General features: G+C 49.1%; 3 protein-coding genes across 3 annotated transcripts in view; all 3 read left to right on the top strand.

The window, feature by feature from the left end:
• The window catches only part of Z518_01786 (uncharacterized protein), a gene marked incomplete at both ends in the record, with an annotated part of 3,440 nt that extends 1,885 nt beyond the window's left edge, over positions 1–1,555 (top strand). The window contains one exon of the mRNA XM_013422384.1: positions 122–1,555. Within this exon, the coding sequence (XP_013277838.1) occupies positions 122–1,555 (1,434 nt within the window). The remainder of the gene's footprint in view (positions 1–121) is intronic.
• Positions 1,556–5,242: 3,687 nt separating this feature from the next.
• Positions 5,243–9,765, top strand: Z518_01785 (uncharacterized protein; the record flags this gene model as incomplete). Its single annotated transcript, XM_013422383.1, has 5 exons — positions 5,243–5,873; positions 5,897–7,071; positions 7,789–8,125; positions 8,185–8,959; positions 9,030–9,765. The coding sequence occupies 5 exons, from the start codon at positions 5,243–5,245 to the stop codon at positions 9,763–9,765; spliced, it is 3,654 nt and encodes a 1,217-aa protein (XP_013277837.1).
• Positions 9,766–10,842: 1,077 nt separating this feature from the next.
• On the top strand, positions 10,843–11,937 carry Z518_01784 (uncharacterized protein; the record flags this gene model as incomplete). The annotated part of the gene is made up of 1 exon (XM_013422382.1): positions 10,843–11,937. The coding sequence occupies one exon, from the start codon at positions 10,843–10,845 to the stop codon at positions 11,935–11,937; it is 1,095 nt and encodes a 364-aa protein (XP_013277836.1).
• Between the last annotated feature and the right edge of the window lie 355 nt (positions 11,938–12,292).

The following is a 12,292-nucleotide window of genomic DNA, read 5'->3' as shown; positions in this document are numbered from 1 at the left end:
AATCGGTCGAAGAGCCATCAGCTTCACTCCTGCCGGATGTAAGATACCATCGCCACTCGTGCGTGTGGGTGTCGACATGGTCACGACACGCGGCACTACGGTATGGCCTGTTAAAATGCAGAAACCGAAGCCAAAAAAGAAAAAATCAAGAAAGCCACAGGCTAAAAAGAATACAGAGAGCTCACCTACAGAAGGTGACGATCTTGCAGCACTGAAAATGGCCTGGGTCTACGAGGCGCGCACGAGTGAGGCCGATATCCTTAGTGAACTTAGCGATATCGAGGAACTACCAAAGCTTTTTGAGTGGAAAGACGGACCTTTAACAGCCGAGTTTGACGTCCTACCGGAGGCAAAACATTCCAGACAATATCTCAAAATGGGACCGAACTATCGGTATATGGAGGTGACACATAGTACATCCTCCGTCATGGCAAACCAAACCCAGAATAAAGATGCTGAGAAGGGCTTGTTTATGCCGGAAGTGAAGGGAACCGCTACTAAGTTAGCCGATAAGTCTTCGTATACGAGAAGGCAGCGATGGTACCTAGAAGAGTACTGTGGCGTTTCTGTGGATACCACACCGCATGGACTTTCACAACATCAATATCCCAGTCCTCGAGATGTTACTGAACTTGAGCGTATAAAGGCTCTACGTTCTGCTGTACGTGCCATTCGGAAAATGTTTTGCAGGGATCGGCCCGTTATACATCGAGATATTTCTCCAGCGAATATTATGGTGACGTCGCCAGATATGCTGAACGGGGAGGGCGCCACTCCACCCGGACGACTGATTGACCTCGACATGGCTTGCATATATGGAGACCCCCGTTCCGGAGCTCCCTGGCGCACTGGCACTTACCTTTACATGGCGATCAACATTCTGATGGGGGAACACTCTCGGCACAACCCATGGCATGACATTGAGAGTGTCTTTTGGGTTTTGCTCTTTGGAGAACTGAATCGGACTCCTGAAGGTGCGAAGGAACTAAAACGCATTGCTTCCGCTGGGGCATCCCAGCCCACAGAAGCTGAAAAAGGTGCAGGATTGGGGTCCAGAAAATTCATTATTGTAAGCGTTACCTGGAATAAATGGATGGGCGATAATCGATTACGTCTCTTCGGAAAGACATCATTCCCAGTTGTTCGGCTCATACATCGACTAAGGGTCGAACTCTTTGGATTCGACGAACGAAAAGAGCCAGATCATTTAGCAACCTCAGAAGACGTCGCTGCCGCGGCGGGTAAAACCATGGGTCCCTCCATTAACTACGGCGCACACAGGTTTGCTGTCCCTGACGAGAAAATTTGGGAGGAAGTTGAGGACGAGATTGGGAAAGTAGAAACAGGCATCGAAGGGCTTAGTTCGGAGGAAAAGGCCGATAAGACTAGTCAAGACAAAAGCAATAATCCTACTGACAAAGAAAGCGTCGGGAAGTCGGAGAAAGACTTAGCTATCGAGAGGCTTAAGCAGGCAGTTGCCACGATCACAGAGCGCATTGATGGGTGGTTTGCTGAGTGTATTGAGGACCTGGAAAAAGTTGAGCAGCAAGAGTAGTCCATGAACGATCAGAAAGGCTAGGCCCTGATGGGCAGAGACAATTCACACCCAAGTGAAAGTGTGAAGACTAGCCCAATTACCTATGCTCGTCACGGGACTTCCATGAACCACTACAGAAGTTCAATTTGGCAATGTCGGTCGCAACGAAGCGACAAGCGGCGAGCGTCGACCTTCGCGTTGACGAACTCTTTGTCTCAGTTTTACAGTGTCGTTGGAGGTCAGACCTTCCACGTTTTGCATCTTTCGCCGAGTTAGCACGGATGTACTAGCCACGTTTAGTAATTCTTGGCAATACCAACCCCCATCTGCACGGGAGGCTCTCGGGAGAGAGACTCTTGGCAGAGAGTTTCGGACAACAGAGAGTGGGTCTATGTCGAACAAGGTTTCCCTGAATGGTTGAATAGTAGCGAGTGCCCCTTTATTGGAAAAGGGGTTATCACCCCTATATAGGATATGGGGGTAGGAATAGTGGTAGAAAAGGGTCAACCAAACGTGTATATATCAGAGTTGCTAACAACCAAGCCAGATTGGAAGATTGATTGTTAGGATTGTTTACAAATCAATCAATCCAATCAATCCGAGGGCTGAATTTTGCCAATCAATCAATCCCAAAAGCTGGAGATTGATTGGATTGGCTTGTTACAGTAGCATCTAAGAGTATATATGCAAACAAAAAAAAATATTAAGAAAATAAAAGGGCTCCCCTCCTATAGTCCATCTCTGACGAACTTATAAATGGGGCGCCGCAGCCAGTGAAAGCTTCAGCCAGACAAGTTCAACCGAAGAAGAGTTTGAATCAGTGACCTCCAACGGTATGAACAAGACGACATCATCAACAATCACTGGCTGGAGCATTACGTTACCCATCTAGGGCACCTAGAAACTCAATGGAGCTAGGCCGGACAACCCTCTTACCTTACCTATGATCGAACACTAGTAAGGCCCCTCAATTCTATCGGTTCGACTGCAAGCCGAGTGTTTTACCACTCGGTTACGTCCTTGATAGGTCAACCACGATTTGGTGTCAATTTTGAAGCAGTTTTTGGCAGAATAAATAATAAACCTTATTTTTTTGGCTTTTTTTTTTTTGGAACCACCCGGTTGCAGCTTGTCGTTGTGCGGCGACGCCAAGAGCGGCGAGCCGGCCAATCACGTAAGCATATGGCTTGGCGTTATTTTCCGGGATCACGTGCTCCCCCTTCGAGGGGGGCGCCCTCATGGATTGGATCCGATGAAATCCCCCTTTCGTCGCCCATCGGATCCAGTCTGTGGACCACCTCAGAGAAGCTCTACTAGTCACACTCGAGATGGTTCGTAACCGAGCGTGAACGGACGACCCTCAATGTCAACGACTATTTGATGCAATTCAAGGAGGACGATCAACTTACAAATCAATCCAATCCCATCAATCCATCTTCCGTTGAAAATCATATCAATCAATCCAATCAATCCGTGAGACTATTTGCTAACAATCAATCAATCCACGACGACGAGATTGATTAGATTGATTGTTAGCAACTCTGGTATATATATATACCAGCAACCCGGCTGGACCAGTTGTCAGATAGACTGAGCATTACATTCTCCTGGAATATTCAATTTGACACTTACATATGATCCGTAAACGAATGTAGGCTGGCATAAACTAGAGTTTTTGGCAGAAATCTATAGGGATAGGTGTGTGATTTACCGAGGGCTTGTCTTATTAGGAGGACTCTATTGTAACACCCATCACGCCACGAATTCCCAGCCACTGCAAAGTTGGCAGGAAGGGGGCTGGGCGTTAGAAAGGAGGCAGGAAGATGAACGGATCGAAGGTATAAGAAGAGCCTTCGAACCCTTAGATAGACGGACAGGTTTCAGTACATTACCATTCCACACCCTACCTTGTGCACTCGCAACGATTTATGATCCTTCTCTCTACACCCCTCGTAACAGATCGATACCCTTCGTTGATATCGTTGTTGCACTCAACCATAGCGAGAAGACATTCCTTGAAACAACTGAGTGTTTAGAGATTCCTTATCGAGGTCTTTGAGTTTTTCCTACCTATTCAACAAAGTTCAGATGAGTCCTCCTCTCCCTGAGGTGTTTGGTGTTATTGTGTTGTCGTCTCTGGACAGCCATCAGTGCTGTCCCTATCGTCCCGTTACAATAGCACAGCGCTCAACTGCTTACTGCGGCAACGGTGGTTCTGCTGTTAATGAACACCACCAATACCGTAGCATATGCAGCCGTTGCGGCAAGTAGACTCTCGCCCGCGGCCTCAGAGAACAGCGCAATTATCACTGTAAACACAAGTATTGAGATCGAGACCACAATTAGGCTCTTTGCAGACGCTTTGCCGACAACGATAACCAACACCGGCACAACAATGGCAAGCCCGCCTATTATTGCACATATGAATCTCCACCACATCATCCTGACATCTTTGCGGCGTTTCTCGGTTAGCTCCAAGACCTGCCGTTGTGTGCCGCGCGTCTTCGGATAAGTTTCCAGCTGCTCATCCGTCATTATTTTCCGAGAAGGCGTGCATCTCCCGCACTATTTGACGTTGGAGATGGTGTATGGTGACGGCATATAAAGGCCTGAAATCAACCACCGCAATCGCCCCCTTGGCCCAGTGTCGAGTGGTATCACGAGCAAATTTGGTTATGCGCTCGTGATACTCCAGAGATGCAAGGCCGTCAAGCTCCTTACATCGTCCTTTCCGCATATCGACGCAAGTAGCGGTGTCTCATCTTTGGAATGGAAGAAATATCTTGAGCAGAAATTGTGACATATTCGGGAAGGTCTATTCATCTATTTGAATCTAGCCATAGCCTCAGAGCGCTTACGAAGATATCAAGTTCGGGGAAATTGGTGGCGGAGACTTGTTTAATAAAATCAAGATTATGTCAACACTGATATCAGCCTTTTGATGATTTTCAATGTACTGCTGTGCTATAACGTGATACTTTTCGGACAATGCACCGCTGTACTATTGGTATCGCTGATACTGGTAGTTGAGAGGAATGCGGCTCTACGAATGTTTTGAAATCAAGGCTACTCGCTAAAACCGGGCGCAAACACTAGCTTGGTTAGTGTTGCTACTTGAGGACTTCATAGTTATCCATCCTAACAGAGGGCTCCCCCGCACACCATCGCAGCTTCACCGGTTTCACCATCGAGGCAAAAAGAAGCCCCCTTCTCGTATTTAGGACATGGAAGGGAAGAAACTTGAAATACTGAGCCACTGGGACTTCGCCCAACAGATAGGTATACGGGGCAGATGACCCAATTTCCCAAATCAAGGAGCGCCATTCTGTCCTCGGTCTTGCACTCATTCAAGTCTCTCGCTGTGCCCTGTTTGGATTAGAGATCGTTTCTTTTTGACTTCTGCAGATGTGTCTATTGATCACGCCTCCTGTCACATCCAATGCAGCCACGCCAGAATGATTGGCCATGCCACCGACTCGGTGTGATGAAACATCGTGTTTTCCCTCAGCCTTGAATGCTGGGGTTTACTCCGACCATATCTGCGTCGTCTGGTATAAGTGCTAGCCGGGTGCCTCGCAATGGAGTCATTTACTGGCAATTCAGATTGTCGACTTGACAGAGAATTATCCACCCCCCAAGTTCCCCCGTTGCAATTCCTTCAAGCCTCTACCGTGGCCGTTCTTGACGACTTGGGCCCCTATCAACATGTCAAAGACAAACTCAACAATCGGCTCTGGCGCCAAGGCGAAGGCGACATTTAAACTCCCTCCCGATAAACATATTCTTAAACAGAAGCTTATTAATGGGTATACTATGAGCCAAATAGATGAAAAGCCGTTTGTCTCGGAGAGTTGCCTTGATGCTCATCTCAACACAGAGAATATCAAAGCGGAGATGAGAGCAGAACAACTCAATATCAATCCTGATCTCGTAGAATTCATCTACCAAAAAGCGAAGAAGCTCTTTGCGATCTTGGTTTACTCCAGGATGACGAAGGCCATCAAGGGATTCCATGAGCACCAGCTCACCGACGACTACCTCCCTCTTCATTACGAGAAGGATGGCGAGGTTTACGAACTCTACAGCTTGTCCGAGAACCTACCACCAGATGATTCATCCGGGAATGCGTTAAATGTGTTCGGTATTGGCAATAGTGACGATACATGGAAATGGGACGACAGCCGTATCCACGACTTTTGCACTAATCAGTGGCAGTTCGTGGTCCCTGTTTTTGTGAAGACGAGGCATCGCTACATATTCCACGAGAAATCCATTCTACCTTTTGAATTTATAGGAGAAAGGAAACATGGGGGTTTCAGTTCTGTCTATCCTGCACGTATACATCCTGCTCATCAGCAGATATTTCAAACAGTACAGTGGATTCTCAATGTCTGGATCTTGATATTAAAGCTCATTTGGAACAGGTTAATAATCAGCAGCCGCTGATAGCTGTCAAAGAGCCAAATAACGACTGCCTATACGTCAGCAAGATGAACCTTGAGAAGATGTACCAAGAAGAAGCCGATGTCTTGGAAATGATTAGGGAACTCAGTCCCAAGGACCCGCATCTGGTCGATGTCATTGCCGTGTTCCAGCGAGGAGATAAGTTATACTTCATGTTTCCGTGGGCCAATGGCGGAAATCTTCGAAACGTTTGGCAGCGGGAGAGCCCTGGAGCGCCAGATGTTAGTTGGGCCCAGTGGGTTCTCGATCAGCTTCTGGGTCTATCAAAGGCCATATGGAGACTGCATAATCTTGACGAAAATAAGAATTGCCGACACGGTGACTTGAAACCGGAGAATATTCTCTGCTTCCTTGAGTCTGACGCTGGAAACAAGGGAAGACTGGTGATCGCTGATGTTGGGTTGGCCAAGATCCACGAGAACCCGACCTGGCAGAGAATCGATCAACATATTCTAACGGTGACCGTGTCCGGTACACAGAAATACGAACCTCCGGACTTGCTTGATGAAGGTGCACGGTCTCGTGCATATGACATTTGGTCAATGGGATGCATTTGTTTGGAATTCATCATCTGGCTCCTTTACGGAAAGACTGGTCTTGAAACCTTCGGCAACAGTTTTCTACATCAGAAATTCTGGACTGCACCGGCCAATGCAGTCAGCTCCAGCCAAGCGAGGGTCCACGACGTAGTCTTCCACTGGATGATGTGGATGCGGAAGTCTGACCCCCGAGTCGCGAAAGGAACGGCGTTTGGAGACCTCTTGGAACTTGTCCAAGACCGGCTGCTCGTAGTCAAAGTCAACCGGACCGGATCAAATGTCCAGCTTAGGGAATATCGAGCGCTCTCAGATGAGTTTTACCACACCATGGTAAAGATTCGAGAGAGGGCAACATCGGATTCCCCTTATCTAAAAAATTGCATCGTCGCACAGCCTCATCTCTCTGGGCCTCCATCCACCATGCAAGAGAAAGGCCCAAGCCCAAGGTTTGGCACTCAACATCTACCGGTACTGGGTAAGGAACAGGCACAGCTAGTTGCGAATCTTGATCGCCCACCAGGCGGCCAAGTCGTACGGTTGAATGAAGAATATAAGGAAATCCATATCGCAACACTTCGGGTAATAAGGACCCATATCCTTAGCAACAGGTTTCCAAGTAATGATAATTACAGAATTGGCAATCCTCTCAGAGCGGTATTGGGCAGATAACTGAGACCATGAATGCTGAAGATCCACGAGCGGCAGCTAGCAACATCAATATTAGCCAAACAAATGTATGTATGCCACCTTCGGATAGACAGCGACACTGATTTGGATTTTAGAATGTGAGAAGAAACCTCCTTTCAATATTCGATATTCTAGGACGTCTGCTAATCGGGCCGTCGCACTACAGGAAGTGCGTCCCTGAATAAGTCATGCGCGATTTCAACGGCTAATATGGATCGGGCTCAATCGAACAGTATGTGAGTGAGTCATCAATCCTTCGAGCAACCGAAAGTTGCTGACGAAGACCTGGTTGGACTGTTAGAACGTACGTATGAATTCATTTCGAGATTCCGTTTGAGGCAGCTAATTCTTCGAGTATGTAAGTCAAAGCATGGATAAGGTACAGCGGTTACCCACTCACAACTAACTGGGGCCTCACTTTCTTTAGCCAGTAAGTAAATTCTTCTTTGGAACTGCTGATGTCTAGATTGTGCGACTGACATTTAGTCCACTCATTAGCCGGTGCGGCCATAACCCCCTTCAAGAATTGTTATATGTCGGCTGAGTTTTTGACTGCTGCAGCTAACCGATACCTGGGAAACGGTCGCGAGCAATGACTTCGCTGTTAACGTTTTTCGCCGAATTAACTGGCAAGAGACTCTCCCTCCCCAAGGGGAACTTTCGAAACTATGTAACGTCTGCGAAGAATTGAATATCTGGAGAGAGGGAATTTCTATAGAAGATCTTGTCACTAACTTCGAGCAGAGAGCTTCTTTCTGTGGACTCTGTGGAATATTCTACCGCTGTGCCGAGAAATGGGGTATGTTGGGTCAAAGAACAATTCAATTCCATAGATTGGGCTCAGCATTCCATCTTGACCGCCATGGTCCACCAGTTCTTACTATCTGCACCAATCCAAGTATGAGCATGACCGCCCACCCTCTCAATCTTCTTCATCATGGTTTCTAACGCTGCTAGCGTCCCGAAATCTACCTCGGTACGTTCAGGTTGGTTTTCCGAAACTTCCAAGTCCGGGGGGTTCAACACAGATCGAGCTAATTCGAGAGTGGCTTCGACTTTGCGATGAAGCAAAGCAGCATGACTGCCACCCTACACTTAACGGGCCACTGCCAACAAGAGTTCTCGATGTTGGCAGTGGTGATAATCCAGGAATGTTACGACTATACTGTCCAGCGTTCCGCGAGACAGGCAGATACCTGGCATTATCCCATCGATGGGGTGATCCGGCTGAGCATCGACGATTCTGCACGATTCGAGCAAACCACCATGATTTCGAACGCTCGATTGGCTTTGATCAGCTACCGAAGACCTTCCAGGACGCTGTGATAGTCACCCGAGGTCTTGGGGTCCGCTTCCTTTGGATAGACTCCCTTTGTATCGTGCAAGACGACCCAGAGGACTGGGAGTCGCAGTCTAAATTGATGGAAGATGTCTTCAGCTTCGCCTATTGCACAATTGCGGCTGGCTGCGCTCGAGGTACCACTGACGGGTTTCTCAAGCCAAGACCACAGAGAGAGTTTGTAACGCTGAAGCACAATTCCGGAGACGTCTATTATGTTTGCAAAGCGATTGACAACTTCCGCGCTGACGTGGAAGAAGGCGAACTGAACCAGCGGGGATGGGTTTTGCAGGAACGCGCCTTGTCACACCGCACCATCCACTTCACTGAATCACAAGTTTATTGGGAATGTGGCGGTGGAGTTCATTGCGAAACGCTCACCAAAATGCGCAAGTATGTTAAGTCCCATTACAATTATGCTATTGCCCAGGTAGCGAAACAAACTTCTGACTGTTATGTTCAGCCCAAAGTCGGCCTTCTTAGGAGATTCAGAGTTTCCAAAATCTGCCGAACGCTTTGTCAAGGGCGGAAGGATTCGTCTCTATGAGTTTGTCTACCAGCGGTATTCGACGCTTGCGTTCACCAACATGACAGATCGGTCCATCGCCCTTAGTGGACTTGAAAAAAGACTAGTTAGGACTTTTAACACTAATGGAGTGTACGGCATCTTCGAGGCATATCTGAACCGAAGCCTGTTATGGCAGCGGGCTGGCGATGAGATGAGGCGGATTTCTTATCCCAAGGGGAGAAAAGTCCCGTCGTGGTCCTGGATGGCGTACGACGGATGCATCTCGTACGTCGACGTCCCATTTGGCAAAGTCGACTGGCTCCGAAGTCTGCAATCCCCGTTCCGACAAGACGAGCGCAGCAGCACTGACAATGGTGACGACAATAAGAAGGCATCTCCCTTTGAGCTAACAGCCTTTTCGAGGGACTTTTCAGCGCCATCAACAAGACATGGTATGCACTTCGTGGTATTTGACCAACCAGGCACAGAGCAGCTTCCAGGGTTGAAATATGTCGTCCTTGGAAAGGACAAGTCTTCAAGCCTTGGGACAGCACAGAAGAGTTACATTCTTGTTGTTGCGCCAGCTCTATCGTACGGAGATCCCAGCGCCTACGAAAGAGTGGGTGCCGGTTTTGTGGAGAAACATCAAATTGATCTCGATGGAGCAGTGTCGCAGATTCGTATTTGGTGATGTTGAACAAAAGGGCTATTGTGTATAGGCTCCACAGCTGAAACACTGGTGAGAGGTTTCCATAGACGACGACGTTACTGATGGTTGCTCTGAGTAACTGTGATATGTGGCGACGCCAAGGCTTGTAAAGACCTTCGGAAGCGTTGTACGCTTCGTACACGCTTCGAAAGTATATAGTCTGACGGTCCCCCGGACCCTTCGAAATAGGACAAGTCCTCCGTAAAATCACATCTGGTAGCAACGCCTTTGACAGTCCTCTACCGTGGACTGGGGTCCGCGAGGACCTCTACGCTCCCCTCGAGGAGGAGGGAGGCGTAGTCAGGCGATCCGAGAGGTCTCTGAACGACCAGACCTCAGTTCGAAGCAAATTCGGAGCGTTGAGACGAAACCGACGACGACAACATCACAACTCTCTCGAAAGATTTCTTTACCCTACAAAATGGTCTCTTCTTCCACGAGAAAGGAATGCCTCCTCATTCCCCTCGGAGACCCCGACAGTAGGAGAGCCCTCTGAACGGCGATGGGCGGAGAAAGAATTTTTTCGAAAAGGTCCGCGCACACCTTGCACAACGGCAAACCCTTTCAGCTTGGTCGTGAACGTCTAGACCATGAAGCCGGAACATTCAAAGCTGAAGACGACGACATTCGGAGCTGGAAACAGCCTCGAACTCGATATTATTCGCCGAACCTAGGTGGCAACCTCGGAACATCACGTAAAACACTTCGGTTCCGAGCTTTCTTCAGCTCTCAAGGACAACCCGACGTGATTCAGACCTTCAAGATGTTACCTTCGACGGGGATCAATGGGAACATGGAAGCTGAAAAGTGGTGGCAAGGCCACTCGGTAAGGAACACCTTCGGTATAGTGGCGGCTTCAGAGTGCAAATGATGAAGACCGGTCCGAGATAGCGCCCTCGCTGGACGAGGTAGACAGCTCCTATATAAGAATGTGCCCTTTCGAGGCCATCATTTTCCCTCTTCTATTCTCTCATCTTTCCTTCCTCTCATCCTCTGTGCTTCGAACACCTCAAACCAGCCCGGAACTTCACGTTCAAATGCCGTCCACTCCCAATCGAAATGGACACCGATATGACCAACGCCGACGGGAGCCCTTTCGACCCGTATGGACCAACCGTGCCCTCACGAGCCCCCCCTGGAATATCTCCCACTCACCAGGTGCCTTCGTCTTCTGGATTCCAAGCCACCCCTTCAACTTCCCAACAGGGACAAGCCGACCCGACCACCCTCGAGACAGTCGTCCCCCTCGAGCTCTTCCAAAACATCGGAGGGGCGGGAGTCGAAAAGCCCCCGAAGTATGGAGGGCAAAGGGAGAACGACGCCGCTCGAGTCTGGCTAATCGGGATGGAAAGATGGCTTTGGGCCAAGGAAATCCTTCTGCGAAGAAACCTTACGGGCCCCGAAAGGATTGCTCTAACAACTTCTTACCTCGAAAAGGCCGCTGCCGCGTGGTGGAACCTAACTTACATTCACAACGTAGACCACCAAGGGCACCAGCTTCGGATCCAGTCCTGGGCCGAATGGAAGAACACCTTCCTCAGTCAATTCGGCGACGTCAGGACCCAAGACCAACGGCGAGACGAGTTCGACTCGCTTCGGCAGACAGGTACCGTCCAAGCGTTTCGACAGGCCATTGAATCTCGACGTCTTTACCTTGAGCCGCGTCCTTCTGACGCCGATTGCTTGCTTGTCTTCAAACGTGGCCTGAAAACGTCTATCCGGAACCGTATCGAAATCCTTCCTGACTCGATTGTGCCAGGGACTTACACTAAGTATGTGGAATTCGCCGATAAAAGCGAACGAGAGATGCTTGCCACCTCTAACCGCGTTCCCTTTTTCAAGCCCCGCTATGGAAAACCGGCGACTTCGACAACCAATAGTCCCTCTCACGCACGCAATTCAGCAGCACCTCGACGTGACCACGATGGTGACGTCGAAATGACCCTCAATGGTATGCGTACCCGGCCGAAATCGAACAACGCCGCCAGTGGGCAAAAGACCCCGGGCAAAACACCTCCTTCCCGTCAAAAGTGTCGGGAAGAGAATCTCTGCTTCGATTGCGGCGAGCCCGGCCATCAGAGGAAAGACTGTCCGAAAGCTAATCAGTCGACCCGTCGAGGACATAGGGGAAAAGGGAAGGGTCGTCAAGCATAGGGGAACCTGACGACCACGAAGCTCCAGACCCCTCGAAGCATATTGGAGTTGTGCCTCTAGAGGCTGAGTCTCTCACTGCTAACCCCTGGGACGTCTCCCTCGCAACTGCCAATACCTTCGATAAGGACCTGGAACGCTTGCAAGGATATAATCTTGCAAGTGGAAACCTCGGTTGGACGCAGAACCCGTACCCGGTTAGTATCCTCTTCGACACTGGCTCCGATATCTCCTACGTCTCGAAGAAGGTGGTCAACCGGCTTCGAGGAGACCTAAAGATCTCGAAGACCAACACCCTTCGTGTGCGCTTGACCAATGGAGAGACAACTACGACGAACCAGCAACTGACTATTGGCCT

Source organism: Rhinocladiella mackenziei, assembly GCF_000835555.1.
Source record: "Rhinocladiella mackenziei CBS 650.93 unplaced genomic scaffold supercont1.1, whole genome shotgun sequence".
In the NCBI taxonomy this organism is placed as follows: domain Eukaryota; kingdom Fungi; phylum Ascomycota; class Eurotiomycetes; order Chaetothyriales; family Herpotrichiellaceae; genus Rhinocladiella; species Rhinocladiella mackenziei.
The sequence above is the reverse complement of the archived record's forward strand: the minus strand, read 5'-3'. Positions and strand labels throughout refer to the sequence as shown.